This window comes from Ursus maritimus, unplaced genomic scaffold, assembly GCF_017311325.1.
Source record: "Ursus maritimus isolate PB19 unplaced genomic scaffold, ASM1731132v1 scaffold_7, whole genome shotgun sequence".
NCBI lineage: Eukaryota > Metazoa > Chordata > Mammalia > Carnivora > Ursidae > Ursus > Ursus maritimus.
The window spans coordinates 71,886,525-71,907,888 of NW_024426885.1; the positions used below are offsets into that span (position 1 = coordinate 71,886,525).

Here is a 21,364-nt window from a genome sequence, read left to right on the forward strand (position 1 = left end):
GTTGGATGGCACAGTTCTAGATTACAGAGGATTAAAGAGTCATAACAAGCAAATGAAATGTGGGAGCCTATTTTGGAGGGAAAAAAATAGCTCTGAGGGAGATTGTGGGGATAACTGGGGGAATGTGTAGATTGCATGTAGTATAGACTGTGGTATTTTTCATATAATTGTATATAAAGTCCTTGGTAATAATCGTACTCAGTTACGTAGGAGAATGATGTTACTCTTAGGAGTATATGCTAAATTGCTTACGTGTGGAGTCTGATGTCTGTAACTTACTTTCTTTTTTATTTTTTAAGACTTATTTATTTATTTGAGAGAAAGAAAGAGCATGAGCAGGGTGAGGGCAGGGGGAGAAGCAGACTCCCCACTGAGTAGGGAGCCCAATACAGGCTCCATCCCAGGACCCCAGGATCATGACCTGAGCTGAAGGCAGACACTAACCAACTGAGCCACCAGGAGCCCCGTAATTTACTTTCAAATGGCTTGAGAAATTAGATAGACCATAAATAGAGATCAAGGTAGATATAGACAAAAAGAGTGAGCAAACATTAATAATTGGCAAATTCAGGGAAAGAATGTTCAGTTGTTTACTGTACTGGTTTTTTCCCCCAACTTTTTGAAGGTTTGAAAGGTCTGAGAGAAAAAGTGGATTCTAATCTTGATAATAACATCCTGCAGGACTTCACAGTGTATTTTCACATAGATTGTGAGTCGGATCACTTCGGAAGTCCATGCAGGTAGATCAAGATGGTGTGTTTTATCTTTGTTTTATAGTCAACAAAAACATTTCTTCGCGTGCCAGGCGCAGTAAGTACATTTTCTCTTCTAATTTCTGCAAGAGCTCCCAGAGACAGGCCGTCTCTCCCACTCACCCAAGCTGACACCCAAGGCTCTGGGAGGTCAGGGGACCGCCAAGGTTGCCAAACAAGCAAGCCCCAGAGCTGGGTTTGAAGGCACCTGTGTCCCACTCTGTGGCCTGACCTCGTTTCTCTCTTTGCTTCCTGTTTGTAAGCCGTCTGGGACGGATGCAAACATGGAAGCCCAGAGACGTTAACTAGCTTGGAGGAAGTCACACAGCGACCGAAGGGCAGAGCCAGATGTCAAAGCAGACTTCAGGCTCCCCTTCCGGGGCTCTATTTTCACCACACCTGTGCAACGGCGGGCCCTCCCGCCAACGAACACTCTGAAGTAGGTTCAGGCTCTAATGTGGTGACTCACGTGAGAAGTCTTGGCTCGAGGGCCCTCAGCACAGGAAAGTCATTGAGCTCTTGAAGTGGAGCCAAGAAAAGGCCCACAAGCTCAGAGCAGGCCTCGCCAGGGAGCAGCTTTGTAAAAATAAAAGCACAGCCGCTTCGACTAAATCATCTGATGCCCTGATTAAGAAGCATGAGTTGCCACACCATGTGATCGGGAGGCGGTGAGCGCCAGCCCTGGAGACAAGGTTGGGCACAGATTCTGCCATCTCGGGTGGGAGGATGGTATTCAGGCGGGATGACGTTTTCGGGCTTGGGGGGGGGAGGCGCTGGTCAGGCCTCCAGTCTCACAGCTATGCTGCATTTTTAAATGTTTTTTTTTTTAAGATTTTATTTATTTATTTATTTGAGAGAGAGAGAGAATGGGGGAGGGGCAGAGTGAGAAGCAGACTCCCCGCTGAGCAGGGAGCCCCATGTGGGACTCTGTCCCAGGACCCTGAGATCATGACCTGAGCTGAAGTCAGGAGTCAGACTCTTAACCACCTGAGCCACTCAGGTGCCCCTGTGCTGCATTTTTTTTTTTAGAAAAAGGAAACACAATTCAGTGTTCATTTAACTTTAAATGAAACTTAAATTTTTTAACGGAAATTAAAATTTTCATTTAATGTTAATTATTTGATTAAAAAGCCGTGTGCTTCACTGAAAGTCTTAGGCTGGAGAACAATGAAGTCATGTGTCCAAGTACTCAAATAAGCAGAAAACAGCGATCACAAATGGCTAAGGGGACTGTGAGTTTTGCATCAGAATAGGCTCAGTGAACCTGGGTGGCTCAATCTGTTAAGTGTCTGCCTTCAGCTCAGGTCATGATCCCAGAGTCTCAGGATCGAGTCCCACATCCGGCTCTCTCCTTCTCTCTCTCTCTCAAATGAATAAATAAAATCTTAAATAAAAAATCTCAGAACAGGCTCACTGCAATGGGGACTTCTAAAGAGGGCTTGATAGATTCCATTCCTAGGAGGACCATCACCTTCTCTTACCTTCTCTCCCTTTGAGGAGGGGACTCTAGCAGCGATTCACCAAGGAGACGTAAAGCTAAGAAGGTCATCTACTGAGTGTTGATCTCGAACCACCAAGCACTGCTTAAACTGCTGGAAGGAGCTGTCTGGCTGTCCCGGACATAGCAGGGTCCTGGTCAGCTGGGGGCCGCCAACTGCTCCACTCTACAGGACCACGTGCATGCTGAGCAGCGTGGCCCCCACCACAAGACCCTGACTCTGACTGTGGCAAGGCCCGTACTTTGGAGTCGCACCTTCCTCTTTTCAAATACCTTCTCAGCTGAAGATTCAGCAGTGTCTGTCAATCTAGACCCCAAAGGCAGGAATGTTCAGAGTTCGTGCTGAGCGCCCACGAGCAGGACATGGATTTAGTCGAGACCCGGGAAGCAGCCATCAGTTTACGGTGATGGTGGTGGTTGGTAAAGCCTACCAGTAGACACCAAACCCCTAGCGTGGTGGTCCTGGTGGTGCAAGTCCGGGCAAGCAACTGAGATCAGTTGTTCTGTCTGCCCGCATGGGCCAGACTGATGAGTTCATGAATTCTGCAGAACTCTGTCTTCATTCTGAACCGTCACCTTCATCCAGACCCATCTGAAAGGATCCTGACAGAAGAGTGGCGGAGCCAGGGGTGAGGGGCTTATATAGAACCCGTCCCATGTGAATCCCCACCAGGCGGTTGGTGTTTGATCGGAGTCTTTACCCTGCTGATCACTAGGAGAAATAGGATTTATGCAGTCAAGAGCTGACAAAAAGGGGTCCCTACATGTGGGCTAGTGACTGCAGCCCAGAAGGGCTTGCTCTCCCCTGGGGCCCCATGCACCCACTGAGCCCCGAGGTGCTTGACCCAACCTCAGGGCCAGAAGAACCTTGTGTGCCCATCTCAGAGCAGAGTCCTCTGAGCTGGAGGTGCTTAAGAGGGAGAAAGCCAGAGGGGCCTCAGCCAGTGGAGCTGTAGGCTTAATGGCGGCCAACACATCTTGTGACTTCCGGGATCCAAGGCTGCTCCTGATGAAAGGAAGAGCTGGAGCTCCCACCACGTACAGAGGCTCAGTGGAGGGTTCTGTTCTATTTCAGGGACACAATGGTCACATTATCCTTAAACGAAGAAAATACACTCCGGGCATAATAATACTGCTTCCCTCGCGCTCTGTCCTATTCTTCCTTCCTGTCCTCACCACACCCTCCCTTACTCTTTGCTCTATTTTTATTGATGTGAAATTCATAGAGCAAACAATGAACCTTTTAAAGCATATGACTCAGTGGCATTTAATGCATCGCAATGTTGTGCAACCATCACCTCTGTCTAGTTTCAAAACTTTTGCATCACCCCAGAACATCCCCGAAGGCATGGAGTGGTCACTCCAACTTCCCCTGCCCATGCAGGCCACGGCAGCCACCGCTGATCTGCTGTCTCGACAAATATTCCTCTCCGGACATCTCGTATAAAAGGAATCATGTGATATGTGACTTCTCATGTCTGGTATCTTTCCCCTCATGTTTTGTTTTTGAGGCTCATCCAAGTTGTAGCACATAACAGTACCCCGTTCTAAAAAATGTGGCCGAACACTATTCCACTGTGTGATGTACCACAGCTCAGCTGGTCTTCGCTGATGGGCACTTGGGTTGTTTCCACCTTGTGACTATCACGAATACTACTGCTATAAACAGTCACACACACAGTTCTGTGAAGATAGATGCTTTCAATGCTCTAGGGTCAGAGGCGACTCCACGTTTCACATTTTAATGAACTGCAGAACTGTTTTCCAGAGCGGCTGCATCATTGTGCACCAACACCTGCCCCACCAACCCCAGTGCCGCAGGAGGGTCTCTTGCCCTCTTGGCCAATGAAACAGAACAAAATCAAGAAAACACTGCTCATCCTAGAACACGGAGACTGCCAAGGGCATTTAAATAGCCGAGCACATTTCCTAGCAACATTCACAAAGTGGCCACAATAAAAGGTGAGCCTAAAACAAACACGTGCAGCTGTTTCCGCAAAGGACCTTGAAAGGCAGAACCAGCTGGTCTCTCCCCGGCGTCTGGGAGAAAAGACTGCGTTAAGGTTGTTTGGCTCCGCACTAGCTCCCCTGGGCAGCTGCCCTTTCCCCATTTGAACGGGTCCATCAGCAGGTCAGCCTGGCTGGACGCCCACCGAGCCTAGAGCACTCACCTCTCCGGCAGGTGGGAAGACAGTGGAGGTGGAAGGAGGTCAGACACAGTTCAAGGAGCACGCTGTACTGAACCAACACGGAAGGGATGGCATTTTCGAGCTGGAAAGAACTTTGTGATCTCAACTTGAAGTCAGGCACAAGGTCAACGTTGAGGAAACAGAGGTCCCCCCAGGTTCAGGGACTTCAGCCTGGCCGGTCAGCAGCAGGGAAAGCCAAGGTGAGAAAGCAGGTCCCCTATGCCTGTGTTGTCGACTTGTCCTACAAGGCTCGCCTGAGGAGCTGGTGAAATGCAGATCATCTGGCCCTGCCCACACCAACCGGGCCTGACTCTCTGGGGAGAGAGTCTGTGCTTTTAATAGGTCTGGCCAGGAATTTGGGGGAACATGCCACTAATTGTGAACTAGTGTAATTCTTGATTTCATTGCTGACGTTCTCTAGCATTTGAGTGAAAATTTGAAGTCATCGCATTTGTATGATATGTGGTTTCTATTCGTCTGCTTTAGGCTCTGATGGTCTGATGATTTAGGTAGTTTCGGCCAATGAGACACACTCCTGAGCATGCGCACGCACACACGTACACAGAGGGGTCGGTGAGTGGCCCTTTCTTGGCCCATCTCTTTTAACCTTGATTAAAGCAGCTAACCCCATTGTTCTGTACTTCACTTTTGAAAAGGAAGAAAAAAATTAAGTGCCATATCTAATCTGATAAAAATTAAGCAAAAGGCCTGTGTAGTAGGTATTTTTAAAGTCCTGATTTTACGGATAAAGAAACTGAGATTCTGTGAGTCTCAGTTACTTGCTCAAAGTCATGAATCCAGTTAATGGCTATTATGGGTTGAACTGTGTCCCCCCTGCCCCCGCCCCCGCCAAAGATTGTGTTGGTGTCCTAACCCCCGGGACCACAGAGTGTGACCTTATTTGGAGACAGGTTTTTTCCAGAAACAATCAAGTTAAAATGAAATCATTAGGGTAGACCCCAATTTGATATGACTGGTGTCATATAAAAAAGGGAAATTTGGACCCAGACATGCACACAGGGAGAAGACCCCGTAAAGATGAAGCCAGAAATCGGGATGACGTCTCTACAAGCCAAGGAATGCCAAAGATTGCCAGCAGACTACGGGAAGTGAAGGGAGAGGCATAGAACAGATTCTCCCTCCCAGCCCTCCTTAGGAACCAACCCTGCCAACAATTGATTTCAGCTGTCTGACCTTCAGAACTGTGAGACGATACATTTCTGTTGTTTGAAGCCATGCAATTTGTGATACTTTGTATGGCAGTCCTAGCAAACTCACACACCAGCCAAACTGAGAGGCAAACCTGGGTCTGGCCCCATCAAATTAAAGTGCCCATATCCCAGCACTGAGACAACTGCAGAGAGCCCGGAGTGTGATGGGGGAAAGACAGGGGAGCAAAAGACCACCTGACAGTTGCATGCAAGTCTGTGCCAAGATCATGAGGCTGGGGGTGGGGGAGCTGGTTAGAAGTGGCTTCTAGCAGGTGGTGCCTGGAAGTGACTTTTGTGTTCAAGTTGGTTCCAAGGTTATGGTCTAGAATGCGGAACAGCAAGCATGTGTTGAGGCTCATAGATCTTGCCACACACACACACACACACACACACACACACGTGCACACACACACACACGAACAGTACCACGGACAGTGGAAAGAGAAGCCCCTAGTAGGCAAACACACTGAGTCCTGGCCCCATTCTATCTCTTGGATAAGTCACATAGTCTTCCAGATACTTGGTTATGCCTACAAAATTGGGATAATAATACCTACAAACCCTAATGCAGGATAATGGACCAGATGCCCACTGATGATCCATTTATAAGGTTTATGTCTGGGTGGATTGGCTTTAGGGTAGTGGTTTCCAAACTTGGTTCAGCCTGCTGAGTTGTTGAGACATACAGATTCTAGGGTGCCTCTCCCAGAGCCTCTGATTAGGTGGTCTGAGGTGCTGCCACAGAATACATGGGCAAATATGCTCTCCGAGTGATTCGGATGGGCTGCCAAGGAGAGGGTTCTAGAAAGTTGCTGAACATTTGCGCAAACAGGCTGTGCGTGTTGTAAGTAAGGTAGCTTACGTGTGTGGGCACAACCAGATACATAATCTGTCAGGCCCAGTGCAAAATGAAAATGCAGAGCCTCCTTGCTCCAAAATCGAGGACTGCAGGACAGCCACAGCAGCTGAGCATCCAAAGAAGCAGAGGCTTTTGAGTGCGGTTCCTGCGCAACCGTGCAGGTCGCTTGCCCGTGAGGCTGACCCTTTGTGCTGGCTTGACAGGCAGGGAAGGCAGTGAGCTCCCCGCCGCCTGTGTTAGAGCAGAAGCTGCTGGGCACCTCAGTGGTGATGTCTACCCTGGGGAAAAGCAGCTCCGAGAACGCCCACTAAAGCCACTCTATTGCTGTCTTTCCTTTTATCAGATAAAGACACTTCGGGACTTCGTAGATGACACAGCATGGTCCAGGCAAGTCAGCCTAAAAGTCAGAGCAAAGGTCCCTCAAGGCTCATGTCCAACAATCCAATCACAGGGACTTCCTCATACCAAATTCTGCAGCCTGCCCCAGCCAAAGACTACCGTTCTGCTCTAATTTAGACTGGAGAGCAGGTAGGGTCGCAATGGTTGAAATAGTCCCCAGCAGGCAGGGTGCTGCTTGCCACGTTCATTACTTTTCTCATGTTTCCCACACAGCCTCGATGCCAGAGATCACAGGCCCCTCATCTCTTCTGAAGGGTCTATTTCCTTTCTGTCGCGCATACAGCAACGCTGACAGGTGAGAAGAGTGGCGACGTGGTAATTGGATTCCTGCTCTGATGTTATAACACTGCTGCCTGAGAACAGGTGACAGGGAAAATACATGCTTCCATTAAACTCAAGAATCTGAGTAATGTGTTATCTCTTCTCCTTCTGGAGGGAAAAAAAATATGATCTAATTGTTGAGGTTAGTAGCCCGCAGCTCTAGCTCAGAGGTGACGCATCAGTCTATCAGCTATCTGTATATACATACGTATGCATATGTGTGTACTAATGTGTGTGTATATGCATATATGTGTATATATAAATATACGCATATATGTATACACATTTGTGTGAATTGTATCTATAAAACACTGACTACGAAGACAAGTTTTCAGTCAACATTTATTTGGGGGGGAATAATGTTTTAGGGAAGCTATAAACTCCATTCTGAGAAATCTATCACCTGTATGGGGGAGACTGGCTTCCCCCATGACGGCTTGGGGCCGGGGGACTGAAATCAGTTACGTGCAGGTCTCCCTTCCCCACCCCTGCCCCCGGCAGATTTGCCAGGTCACAAAGTTCCTAAAGCACATTTCTCCTTCCCGCAAAGAAAGAGGAATTGGGAGGTTGGGTCGAAGGCCATCAGTTGGGCGTGCCACGAGCATGACCTACAGCACCTCCTCCCCGACGCGTTTAAACTGGCAGGTGAAAGCTTCTATGAGGGGCATCGGGGTGGCTCAGTCGATGAAGCGTCTGCCTCCCCACATCGGGCTCCCTGCTCAGTGGGGAGTCTGCTTCACCCTCTCCCCCCTGCTCATGCACTCTCTCTCTCAAATAAATAAATAAAATCTTAAAAAAAAAGAAAGAAAAGAAAAAAGAAAGAAAGCCTCTATGAGGGGCGCCTGGGTGGCGCAGTCGTTAAGCGTCTGCCTTCGGCTCAGGGAATGATCCCAGCGTTCTGGGATCGAGCCCCACACCAGGCTTCTCCGCTGGGAGCCTGCTTCTTCCTCTCCCACTCCCCCTGCTTGTGTTCCCTCTCTCTCTGGCTGTCTCTCTCTGTCAAATAAATAAATAAAATCTTAAAAAAAAAAAGAAGAGCTCAGCCGTGTGCAACTTGGCTCTTGCTTCCCCTCCCTTCTCTGTTAGAAAGAAAGAAAGAAAGAAAGAAAGAAAGAAAGAAAGAAAGAAAGAAAGAAAAAGAAAGAAAGGCTCCATGAGCAAAAACACACCTAAAAGGGTTTTCGATGCCAGGCTGGCTCAAAGCCCTGGCTAGCACAGCTATAACTCAGTTTACATGTCCGGTGGGATTTGGCTCCAGAATAAGGATCGGGGAGCCTTCACGGTCCATTGGCTGCGTGAGGCTGGTGATGCCTGGTTCAGAGAAATCAGATATTGAGACAAACAGCTCGAGAGTGTGAAAGACACCTGCTAGGTCTTTCCTTGTGTTAACTGGAGGATTGTCTCACACATAGTAATGCCAAGGCCTCACATAGATATAGAGTCAGTAATATTTCAGGCCATTTCTTATGTTATTTTAACGATATGTCCAAGGTGTCTATCTGTATTGAAAAAGTATGAGGAAACTGTATGCACTTGTGTTTTCCCTCATGCCAACAGGCCATCGTTGGGTTTGGTCCCTACATCGTCTAGGGGTGCCTCGCTCCACCAAGAAAGAGGAACTAGTTCTTGCTATTTTAGGAGAAAGGAGTTCTAGCTATTTTAGGAGAAAATAATTCATTGTTTGGACAAATCTTGAAACCCCAACTACAAAATCATGACATGTTTAACTGCATGTTTAAAATGACATTAGAATAAGAGAAAAATCAAGACAAAATATTAAGATAAATTAAACGGCTGTTATTTTCCTGAAAATCAGACTTGCTGTTTTAATTTCCCCCTCTGACTCTAACTCAATGAAGGCGGGTGGTTTCCATGTTTATGAAATGTTGACCGTTGCATGCAAGGTGGAGACCTGTCCTCGACGAGCTTGCGTTCGGCACAGATCACCTTCTGCGGTGAGGAGAAATAAGTTAACAGTGGCGTAAAGAAAACATTTTGGAACTGGAGCGTGGTGGTGATTACCCGATACTGTGAACGTACTTCGTGCCGCTGACGGCACACCTTACTATGGTTACAATGGTAGTTTTTCCCCTAAGTGTATTTTATCGTAATAAACAGATTAATTAATGGGTGCCCATCAGACACTGATTCAGAAATAGAATGAAAAGAAGAAAATTGCACAGGAGCCCTTAGCATACATAGTTCACAGATACACAAATTTTATGATTGAAATCCCATTCACTCCAGAAGATCCCCCACATACACTGGGGTGAACCTACAAGGCTAGTGGTAAGGGGGGCATCACATTAGAAGAAGAAAAATAAATAACAGTGACTAGACATCCAAAGAAAATCCTCTAAACCAGAAGAGAGATCTGCAGGGATTGGCAAACTAGGGCCCACTTGCCAAATCCAGCCCATGTCTGTTTTTGTGTGTCCTGTGAACTAAGAATGGTTTTCATATTTTCAAATGGTTGAGAAAAAAATCTAGAGAAGACAAACATTTCGTGACCTGTGGAAATGAAATGAAGTTGAAATTTCAGAGCCCCTAACTAAACTTTTCCTGGAAAGTGTCCATTCGTGGAGGTATTGCCCCAGGTGCTTTGGAGCTATGACGGCAGAATCAGGTAACGGTGTCAGTCAGCATGTGGCCTGCAAAGCAGTAAAGGTTTCTTCTGTGGCTCTTTAAGAAGTTTGCCAACCATTGCTCTGGAGGATGGACAGTCCTTCCAGAAGACGGCAGACCATCCCAGAGCCTCAGGGCTTGTGCTGGGGGCCGCCACCTTGATCAAGCCAGCCTACAGAGAAAAGTTCATCAAAGAGAGAGTGAGTCCAGTCTAGTGCCTCAGAAGGGCCCACCCTGGTGAGCTGCTGGAGGCACGGGGATGACAGAGAGGACAGGGGACCTTGTGGGTCCTAGGCTGCTGTGGGTGGCAACATTCCCACCTCCCATGTGCTCCAACACACCCTCTCCCATAGTATCTGCTTCCTGCTTTTTCTCCTTTCAAAGCTTCCGCATGTGCTCAGGATGACTAAGTGTTCTAAACGTACCAGTGTCAGATGGGGAGGGATGGAGGCTCAGCTGAGGACCTGGTGGGTGCCTGATATTTAGTTGTTGGCTCTTCGTCCCTGAAACTCTCCTATGAGGTAGGCATAATGAGCCCCGTTTTGTAAATAATATCAGCTCCTTTTTTTCTTTTTCTGAGCAATTGCCGTGGTCCTTGGTATTCTTCTACGAGCTTTATATAAATTAAATCATTTAATCCTCAGGACAAGTCTATAAGTAGGTACAATTTCTATTCTTATCTTATAATCGTGATAACTTCAGCCAAGGTGTATGATGTAAGTTGCTCAGAAAGAAAACACAGTGTCAGGATTTGAACCCAGTGCCTTGGCACGGAGGCAGAGCCTTCACTGCTCGGCTAGAGCGTCTCCCACTGCAGACAGCACGGAGAAGTTCTGGATTTTGCTCAAGGAAACAGTTGGCAGCAGCAGAGCGCCATCTCAAACCACACTTACCCCACTTCGAATGCCACGTTCTTTACACGGCTGCTTACCCCATCTTCCCTGTGGGCGCTGGGTCTGGCACTCGCGCAACCAGAAAGTGTTCGTTAATCAAGAAACCACTACAATGTCAATTCTAAATCTCCTCTTCTGATACCTAGCAATGAATTTGACTAGTAGTGAAGTGAAAAGTTGTCCTCCTGGATCCGAGTTGGAATAGTGGCTTTTCAGCATGTTCTTTCCGGAGCTGAGAAGAAGATCAACTCCGTTACCATTGTATGTAAGACAATGACTACGAAGACACTCTTGCTCTGATAGATGTAGTGTATCCAGAGAGAGAGAGAGAGATAGAGAGAGAGAGAGAACTTTTTTGGTTCTATACTGACTCAGAGGCTGGGGAATCTCCGAGGGAAATTTTCCGTGCGTAATCATATATTCGTAGAGATCTGTGATTCACGTAGCAAAGACAAGCGCTCATTCTAAAAAAAGAGGGGTTCACAGCAAACAGCCTAATAAGGGAGTCAGTGTGGAACGCGGTTTGAAAGTGTGCCCGAGACTCAAGCTCAGTGCTCTGGGTTCGTGCAACTCCTGTCTGCCTCAAAGGGGTTGTGGTTTGTCAGCAGCTACTTGGAAGAGCAAGGTGCCTTGAAAGGATGTGGAAGACCGGATGCAAAACACTGGAGAGCACAACAACCTCTGTTTCTTGTTTCTTTATGCGTCAGGGGTGGCAGGAGAGAGATGGACCCCTTCCTCTCCTCCTTCACCAACTGCGCTTCCTCCCACCCCTGCCCCTGCTCCCAGTGGGAACCTGCAGTGTAGACTGGAGATGCCCCAGTGACCTTGCTTTGGAGAGTGAAGGAACAGATGAATCAGAGCATTTTGCAGGTGCATAAATGCTACTCCATCGAGAATGTTCCTGCTAATTGCACCCAGGGAGCCCCTGCAGCTTGCATTTCTAAAGGGAAAAAAGACCTTAAAAGCCAATAAGTTGGTGGTTAGGTGCCCTTCTGTACATAAGAGCTGGTATTCATTTTAGCGGCCATTCTGCAAAAAGATATGACAGCTACTTTTTGTTTTAAGCTTTAATCAAATTCCTTCAACCCCTGATTCTATTTTGCAAACACTAGACAGCTGCTTTGAGCCAGGCCCTGTGCCAGCGTCTGGGAGAACAAGATCCAATTAGGCACAGTCCCTGACCACAAGGAGTTCACAGTCTAGCACCTTCTGCGGACCTCTGAGGAGTCAATCCCAAGTGTTGTGCTTGTCGACTTGAGCTTTTGAGGGCAGAAGTGCAGCAGCCCTGGCCTCACAGCTGCATCACTCCTCCCAGGGGGCCCTTCTCTCTGTTCCCCACCCGCAGCCAGCGGGCAGAGCAGTTCTGAAAGCTCTGTAATCTCAGCCACAAAGAGCTACCCCACCCTTTGTCCCGGTGAACCTCTGGTCCACCTGTAATTATCGCCACACTGCAACCTGGTGCTTCTGGTAAGTACAGATTTCCAAACAGTGCTCATAATTCCTGCCAAAGCCATCCTGCCAACATCAGGCATAAACACTGGCCTGGGCTGAGGGTTGAGTGCCGGTGCCATAAGATAAACTGATGGGAACTCAGCAACCACCTAGAATAAGATGACACACTCCTATTCACACGTGTGTGTGTCTGCACACACACCCCTTCTTCCTGCTGCTCTGACCCCATCACTTATGGGATCCCATTCCAAATTTCTAGAAAAAAGAATCTGTCCTGAGCACAGTGCGTTGAAAAATAAACACGAGCGGTTNAACAGCTTCTCAGACAGATCGACAGGGCCATGTTGATTTTCCTCTGCTTCTTTCACAGGAACACGCCCAGGTGCGGTTTGTCCTGGAGTGATCTCCGGCCCCCGATCCTGGGAGCTGCCCAAGAAGGGTCAAGTCTGCTGTGTTTAGAAAGTGAAAGCCACAGGCATCGTTTGGCAAGTTACCAGTACCCTGCCCAGACTCTATCGGCCGTCTACCAAACACGCTCTGGCACTCAACGAGTTTGGCAGTCTTCAGGGCAACAAAAGATAAGAATGCTAATAACGAATTTCCAAGAATGCACTGTGGTCCAGGTCTTGTGATGAGGACTTTACAGGCGTTGGCTTCTGGAATCCGCACAACCATCCCCTGAAATGATTGCTGTTATCATTCCCATTTCACAGAGGGGATAACTGAGTTTTCCCAAGTGAAACCATTGGCCCCAAGGTCACACATCTAGCACGTGATGGAGCTGGAATGTGAACCGGAGCTGTGTGACCAAGTGAAGGTGGTCACGGGCTGGGAGCGAATCCCCGCCTCATGCTCGCCTCCTCCTGTACGACGCTTGCCCCTGCTGCTCCCCAGGGCGCTGAGCGGCACAGACACAGGGAGAAGCACAGACTCCAGCCCACCCTGGTCCCAGAATGCAGGGAGGACAGGAGGATGTGCTCATTTCTTTGTACTTGGCAACAAAGTCTCCCTTTCCACGCTTTTGGGCCCCAGGATGTTCAGACACCTTGGGTCCCGGCGTCCTATCCTCCCTCAGGGTGGAGCTCGTCTGATTCATTGTACGCTTTTCCCCTCTATCCCCTTGCCAACTGCCGTCCTCGCCACCATTCGGTTTACACACTTACACGTGTACGTACCTGTCCCTGGATAAGTGTGTGCACACATTTACGTACATGTCCTCACATACAGGTGTCCACCTGGCTGTGCACACAGGTGACGTGTGTATACACAGATGCACGTACAGCGTCGCTCTGTGCACGTGATCTTGAGTTCTACCAACGGTACTGTGCTGTCAACTCTTGCCTTCTTTCACAGTCTTCTGGACTATGAAGTTTTCTTCACATTACTGTTCGTAAATCTAGTTTATTGCTTCTGATGGCCCGAAGTATTCCATCCCTGCGCCTCTCTCTGCACCCCTGGTGTGTGTGTACGAGTGTAAGTGCGTTCGTGTGGGAAACAGTTTTTCATTGTCTGTTAGTGTTCACTAAAATGTGTGTTCCTTGGAAGTAGGGACTTTGTTTTATAGCCTCAGCAAATAGAACAGTGCCAGGCCACAAGAGGTTCTTCGTAAATATTTGTTGAATGAATTAATGAGTACACATCCACCACAATGTCCTTTTTCTCTGGAGAGGAACACCTAGGTGCTGGTCTCTTATCTCTGCTCCTGGGAACCCAGCGCGGAGAAGAGGCGCTGGGTTAGGGGTATATTCATATTGAACCCTCCCTTCCCCCTCCCCCAGTCCTTCCTTCCCTCTCCCTCCCTCCGTGTCTCCCTCTCCCTCCCTTTCCCTCTCCCTGCCTTCCCCTCTCACTCCCTCTCCTTGTCTGTCTCTCCTTCCCTCTTTCTTTTTTACATTCATTCCACTCAAAGTTCTTTGTCTGAGTCCCCCATAGGCAGATGAAACAAAGGGTATTTGTGTTCTTTGAGGCCTCGCTTCAATTCACTATAAATGAAATCTTTCTCAAAGGCACCATGATTGAGGCGTTATTCCACAGGACCTCAGATCACATATTTTTAACATTTATTTAGATTTGACAAGTATTTACGGAGTCCCTCTCTGTGCAAACCTCTGTAACAGGAAAGGAAGGGGTGAGGAGGAGGCATGAGGAGCAGACCCTGTCCTCAAAGTGGGGGCGCAGGGGGGCAACACGGGGGGAGCACACAGCAGGAGGGAGGACGTGGGCAGCCGGGCACAGACTGGCTGACTATGTCGTGGAATGTGAGGCCTTCTGATCAGTTCTAGAAGCCACTGGGTGCAAATTTGAGAGGAACAGGATATTTATAGTCTCCTGGTATCTCCCCACAAATTAAGACTAACACCATGTGCCTCTTGGCATGATGCACTAAGAAGATAACATTTATGTAGCAGTTCTGCCCAAAGCGCATCATCTGAACCTGATCACAAGGAACAAATCAGGCCCAAACAAGGGCCGTTCTAAAGGCCCCGTGTGCTTCGACATGAGAAAGGAAGCGAGGCTGAAGAGCTATCCCAGATTAAAGGAGACGTGTGTGACATGGTAACTGCAAACACCATGTGATTCTGGGTTGGCTCCTGGAACAGAGAAAGGCAATTTCTCTAAAGGACAGTAGTGGGTTAATTGGTGACATCTGAATATGGGCTGCATAGTAGATATGTTGTATTAATGCTAAATTTCCTGAATATGACAATTGTGTAGTCACTTCGTGTGAGTGTGTGTGTGTGTGTGTGTATAGCCACTTTATATATATAACCTGAAACTGAAACCTGAAACTAGCTCTTATAGCCCATCAACCAAAACTGTCCAAACATAATTAGGAACCTGGTCAGAAGAAAGTGACTTTGTGCCTTTTTGAGGCAACTATATATATATATGCTATATATATCATAGATATGCTGATGATACATTATATACGCTTAGTTCCTAGAAGCAAGGGGCAAAGTACGCAATTCACTTTTCAGATGGTTTCACAAAAATATCGGTAATGATGGCATGTACACGGAGGAAAAAAAGATTTTAAAAGGTGGCAAAATATTAATAATCACAGGACCTGAAGGATGTATAGTGTTCATTGTATTTTTCTTGCAGCTTTTCTGTAAGGTTGATACATTTTCAGAATAAAAAGTTTATAAATCTGAGCGTTAAAGTCCGGGATTTAAACACGGAGGCAGGTGTAGTATAAGAAACATAACGACGAGGCACGTTACACCTCTCAGTCACGGTCATCTCAACCATCCGATAGTAGGTATTAATTATTATTAGCGCCCCATTTTGCAGGTGGGGAAACTCCCCCAGGACTCACAGTGAGTATGTTGAAGAGCTGGGACTGAGGCCTGGGAAGGCTGGCTCCAAGAACTCTTAACAGCTGCCGTGTGGGGACCACAGCTGAGACACCTGGTTCACATCCCATAGTCATCACATTCCTGACGGGGGGCCGTGGGCGAGCTACTAGCCTCAGTTGCCGAAAGCGTCTTTTCAAAATGAGGCTTACAGGAGGTGCCTGGCTGGCTCAGTCGATAGAGCATGTGACTCTTGATCTTGGGGTCATAAGTTCAAGCCCCACGTTGGGTGTAGAGTTTACTTAAAAAAAAAAATGAGGGTTATAAAAGCACTTACCTTGTAGGGTTGTTGTGAGATTAAATGAGGTAGAGCATGGTAAGGGCTCAAAAAAGGGCTTGGGGCATAACAAACATATCATCATGCGGAACTTTCTGGAACCTGGGGCCCATAAGGTGGTTGCTTCTAAATTGTATGGGTGACTGAGAGTAATTAGACAGAAACGAGTGACCAGAGAGGTGAAGGCAGCTTTGAGACAGGGAAATTGTTACGTGCAAAATCCACATAGAGCAGGATGAACCTTCCATAGGTTGACTAGAAACCACTGCAGAGCGCTGTGGAGTTCTTCCCCGACCACCTTCGCTCGCTTCCTAGGCTCTTCCCGGATCATGCGGTTAAGTATCTATAGCCAGAACTGCCATCGCCTACGGGGAATCCCAAAGGAGACAATATTTTTTTGTCTACCCTATAAAATACAGCTCATTCACTTTTGGGTCCCATGTATACGGATAGAGATCCCCTCGGTGAGAGTGCTTGACCCCTGTCTCTCTCTCTCTGGATACACACACACACACACACACACACACACACTCCATCACACCATGCAGGGGTCTTCTGGTCTGAATCCCCCGTAAACACGTGTACAATAGCACCGCCCTCTGCCTGTCCACGCTAACCGCCACGACCCTGCGGGGCATTTCTGTGGGAGACGATCCAGTTCGCACGAGTCCCTGTGACGACCTCCAGACAGGAGAGAACAGGAACTCTGCTGTTTAAAAGCAGACAGGTTCAGCGGGCTAGCTTGGACTACAGTTGTTCCTTCAGGATAGAAAAAGCTGAAGTTGGAAGTTATTTGTGGAGATTGAATATATATAGAGAGAGTCAGACAGACAGAGACAGAGACAGACAGGGAGACAGAGAGAACTAGAGAATCAATTAGCAGCCTGGAAACGGATTAGCAACCCGATGTCGAGGTTTGGCAAAACTGATAATCAACAGGTAGTGGTGTTTGGGAAATTTGGGATCGAGGAATCCACAGAAAGGGGAAACCTGAAACTAGCCCTCATAGCCCATCAAACAAAACCAGTCCAAACATCACTAGGAACAGGTCGGGAGAAAGCAAACCCAGGAATTTGGGCCTTTTTGAGACAACCATTAGCTAAGGGTTTCCTCTTCTTCGTCAGGGCCAGGAGGGTCTGGTGGAAGGTCCTGCCCAGTGTGAGGGGGCAGGGTGGAGTCTTAGCAGCTGGGCTGGTCGGGGAACAAGGGGCTCAGATATCCTACAGAGGAGACACGACATTGAAAGGGAAGCTTCAGGTCATGAAAACCTTGGACCTCTTTAGTGTGGGTTTAAATTATTTTTAGGTGGTTTCCAGTGAGACGTGAAATGCCCTCTCTAATGATATAACACTCCTCAGTTTAAATCTGACATTATATCCCTCTCTGTCCCTTGCCTCCACCTTGCCCATGTGCTATGACCTCAATCTAGCCCAGGTTCTCAAGATTTTTAAGGTGGACAATCAAACTTAGGTAAACATCCCCACCAGAGAGAGTAACCATGGGCCCGGCTTCCTCCTGACAGTGCATGTATATATTTATGTCAAAGGTACAATCACAACCCTTGTGTTACTGGACTAGTCTTATGTTGAAAGAGAACGCTTTGTTGAGGAGCCTGAGTGCCCTGGAAGGAAGTTGCTCAATCTAAGTGGAAACCAAACCCTAGCTTTGGTTTCCTTGGGAAATTTTGCAGTAACTGCTTCTCTATAATTAGTTAGCATGGGCTTGACCAAGGCCCCAGCCTAGACCCAGCCACAGCATAATAGACATGAGCCGTGAGCAGACCTGGAGCCATCCAACAGCTCATTAGTGTTATCCTGGAGCCCGGAGGCCTTTGAATCTTACAAGTTTGCCTTTGAAGAAACCACCCAGTTTGGGGGGGTTAGCAACTGTTTTTCTAAGTCCGCGGCAGATCCAAGAGAAGGAGGAGGAGGAGGGAGGGAGGAGAGGGAGATGAGGGTTTGGTGCAAAGCAGATTCACTTCCACCTATTGTCGGTAACAGGCCCACATTTGAGAGGGGTTCTGTTGTCAATAAAAGGGGAAAAGGAGTTAACAATTACAGATCTGTCTTTGCTTTGCACTGATGAGGAAATAAGTCCAGAGAAGTTAAGTGGCCCAAGGTTGTGCATTTACGGTAAGTGGCTGAGGCTTCTGGCTTCCCGCCCAGGGCCTGTTCTCACTGCTGAACCACCCCGCCCCCCAATCCCTCCACAAATAACACTGAGGACAGCAGAGTGACAGGTGACAATCCAGCAATCACTCAATCATCTTTTGCTGTTTATTAGGCCGGTAGATTGTGCCAGCACCTTGAGGCCCATAAAGACTTTAAATAATGTCATCTTTCCCACAAAGAGCTTGATCTGTACTTTGAGATGTGACACATATTTAGAATGTGTAAATATCAGTGCAAAACCAGGTCAGTGGAGCGTGGAGATCGACGCCATGGCAATCAGAGGAGGGAGAGTGCTCTTCGAGGAACCTCCCTGGTGGGCTTCACAGAGGAGGTGAGCCCAACCCTGAGCCTTGGAGGATGCATTCCAGACACAAGGGCAGGAGGGCAACCCGGGACCCTGTAGGAAGTGTTAGCAGCAGAAACAGAGAGTATCCTGGCGTTGGGGTGTATGTTCATACCTGGACCCTCTGGCTTCTCCACTCCCCCTCCCACCTGACTGAAGGGAAAGTCACAGTAATGCAATAGCTTGTCAATACCCACTGCTGGGTCCTTAGATCAGATCATAAGCACCCCTCCCCCACTAGCCTTCTCTTTGCTCCTCTAGCCCGTGATCTGGCTTCCCTACCCTTCTAAAGGCCACCAGAATTCTCTTGCTAAATAGCCAATTACTACGTCCTCACTCTAACTGCTGTTAGACCCAAGCAACCCATTGCCTGTAGGATAAGTCCATACTCCTTTGCAGGGCAGACCAGGCCCTGCAAAGTCTGACCACGCCTACTTTATGTTCCCTTCCCTCTTGCGTCCTCGGATCCAGCTAGTGTCCTCATAGCCCCTTCCTATAAACATGCATTACCCTCCATGAGGGTAATGAGAGCTGAATCTTCCATGCCTTTCCTGCATAGTTCCTTCCTCGCAGAAAGTCTTTCTGATTATTTATCTTCTAATTTTTCTTTGAGACTCACCTCAAAAGCATCACCTCCTCCATGAAGCCTCCCTTTCTTGCAGCTCAGGTTCCAGGCCCTGAGATCTGATATCATATCGTTGTTCCTGTTCCCACATTTGCTTAAATATCTACCTCTTCTATAAGCCAGAGCCAGGTGCCCAGGGCCTGATTCTGTTTGTTACACCCAGGGCCTGGTATAGCTCATTGTTCATAGAGTGTTGCTTAACAAAGATCTGCTGAATGAATGAATGAGTGGGAAAGTATGATAGAGTGGAGTAAAAAGTGAAGCCAGATTTTCAGGTTATTGGGGCAAAATGAATAAAGGACACTGCGCAAATGCGGCCCCATGGAGAGGGCAGCTGCCCTGAGAATGGCTAGAGTTTGTCCCTGCTGGGGTCTTCCCCCCTCTGTTACTGAACTCCTATCCTCTGAGCTTAGATTGTGGGTGCAGGGAGGGCACCCCCAGTCTGAGATGACTGCAGTGACCACAACAGCAGACGTTTCACACACATTAAAATACCTATTTTGATGTAAAAGCCAAAAAATAACATAGAAAGTCAGGTTGAAAAAATGAAGTTTGCCATAATCCCATGACTTCAATACAATCAATGACTATTATTTTTCGATTTCCCATCCAGTCTTTTTCCTTATGTATTGCGATGGTTAATTTTTTTTTAAGATTTTATTTTTTTTGTTTGAGACAGAGTGAGAACCTGAGTGAGGGGTGAGGGGCACAGGGAGAGAAGCAGATTCCCCACTGAGCAGGGAGTCCAATGTGGGGCTCGATCACAGGACCCTGGGATCATGACCTAAGCTGAAGGCAAACGCTTGCTTACCTGACTGAGCCACGCAAGTGCCCTTTGTGATGGTTAATTTTGCGTGTCAGTCTCGTGGGCTAAGGAATGAACAGAGGAGCTGGTTAAACATTATTCTGAGGGTGTCTCTGAAGATGTTTCTGAAAGAGATTAGCATTTATTTTTTATTTATTTATTTATTTTGGTTTTACAGCTGATGCTAGAGAAAGTACCTAAGTACCTTCTTCTTCTTTTTTAATGTTTTTTTATTACATTATGTTAGTCACCATACAGTACATCCCTGGTTTCTGATGCAAGGTTCAATGATTCATTAGCTGCGTATAAGAGATTAGCATTTAAATCAGTAGACTGAGTAAAGATCGCTTCACCAACGCATGTGGGCATCATTCAGTCCACGAAGGCCTGAACAGAACACGAAGGCAAAGGAAGGGTGAATTGTCTCTCTCCTCTTGAACTAGGATCTTCATCTTCTCCTGCCTTTGGCCAGCAGTGCTCTTGGCTCTCAGGCCTTCAGACTTGGACTGGTACTCACACCACTGGCTCCCCTGGATCTCAGGCTTTTAGGTTTGGACTGGGATGACCCTGTGGGCTTTCCTGGGTCTCCAGCTTACAGAGAGCCCACTGCAGGACTTCTCAGCCTCTATAATTGCTGAGCCAGTCCCTCAGAATAAACCTCTTTCTCAAACATCAGCATGTCGTGCATCTAAACTTACACAATGTTATATGTCAATTGTATCTCAGGAGAGCTGGGGGAAAAAATCTCTTTCTACGTCCTTATCAATGTCCTATTGGTTCTGCTTCTCTGGAGAACCCTACTTCATGTCTAGAGTTGCAATTATAGTTTTTTAAATATAGCATATAAGCAGGAAATCAAAATTCTTGAGAACATCTCTTTTGTTTCCCTTCCAGTGTTAGGCATACAATGGGCACTCCAGTAAATAATTTTAGGCAGACTGACATGTGTCCTAAAAGCTTTTCTCGAAGGCAAAATCACCACTGCAGTGACCCTTCCAGAAGGAAGCCTATAATCCATCACTCCAGTGGCCCTGGCTTTCTCTTTTCCTCTCTTTATTTCAAATTTTTCAGTACTCAACCAGTCATTTGGTCAACAAATATTTAGTGAGTGTCAATGATGGAGTGGGCCCAATGATGGAGTGGGCCCAATGATGGAGTGGGCCCAGTAAGCTAGTCCCCATGCTTACTGCTCTGTGGCTTTGCTGGCCTGCAGCCTGTGCATCCAGCCTTGTGACAATCTGGTGGCCCCAGAGCGCCCTCGAGACCTTCTATTGGTGGCTCATCGCTCAGCACTTATCCAGTTCAAAGGAAAAGTCCACGTGTACTCAGGTTCCTTCTTTTGTGTGTGCTGCACCCAGAAGCAAACTAATTGTCCAGCTGTCCTGAGAACAGCCAACAGTTGGGATTGTGTCAGCGAGTCTTTGTTCCGTTCCTATAAAGGACGGTCTATTAGGTAATAATCCGCTCCAAATGGAAAACACGCCTTTCATAAGGCCTGAAATTAATTATTGCCACATCCCCCTTCAAGCCCACAAACAGTTCTTTCACTATGAAAGAACAACCTTAACTAACTAGAGGGAGTCTCAAA

At 47.5% G+C, this 21,364-nt stretch overlaps 1 protein-coding gene across 1 annotated transcript in view; it reads left to right on the forward strand.

Moving 5' to 3' along the window:
• LOC121101187 overlaps window positions 1–15,294 on the forward strand; it is a 56,969-nt gene extending 41,675 nt beyond the window's left edge. The window contains exon 5 of the mRNA XM_040623789.1: window positions 12,570–15,294. Within this exon, the coding sequence (XP_040479723.1) occupies window positions 12,570–12,658 (89 nt within the window). The 3' untranslated portion in view covers window positions 12,659–15,294. The remainder of the gene's footprint in view (window positions 1–12,569) is intronic.
• The last annotated feature ends 6,070 nt before the right edge of the window (window positions 15,295–21,364 follow it).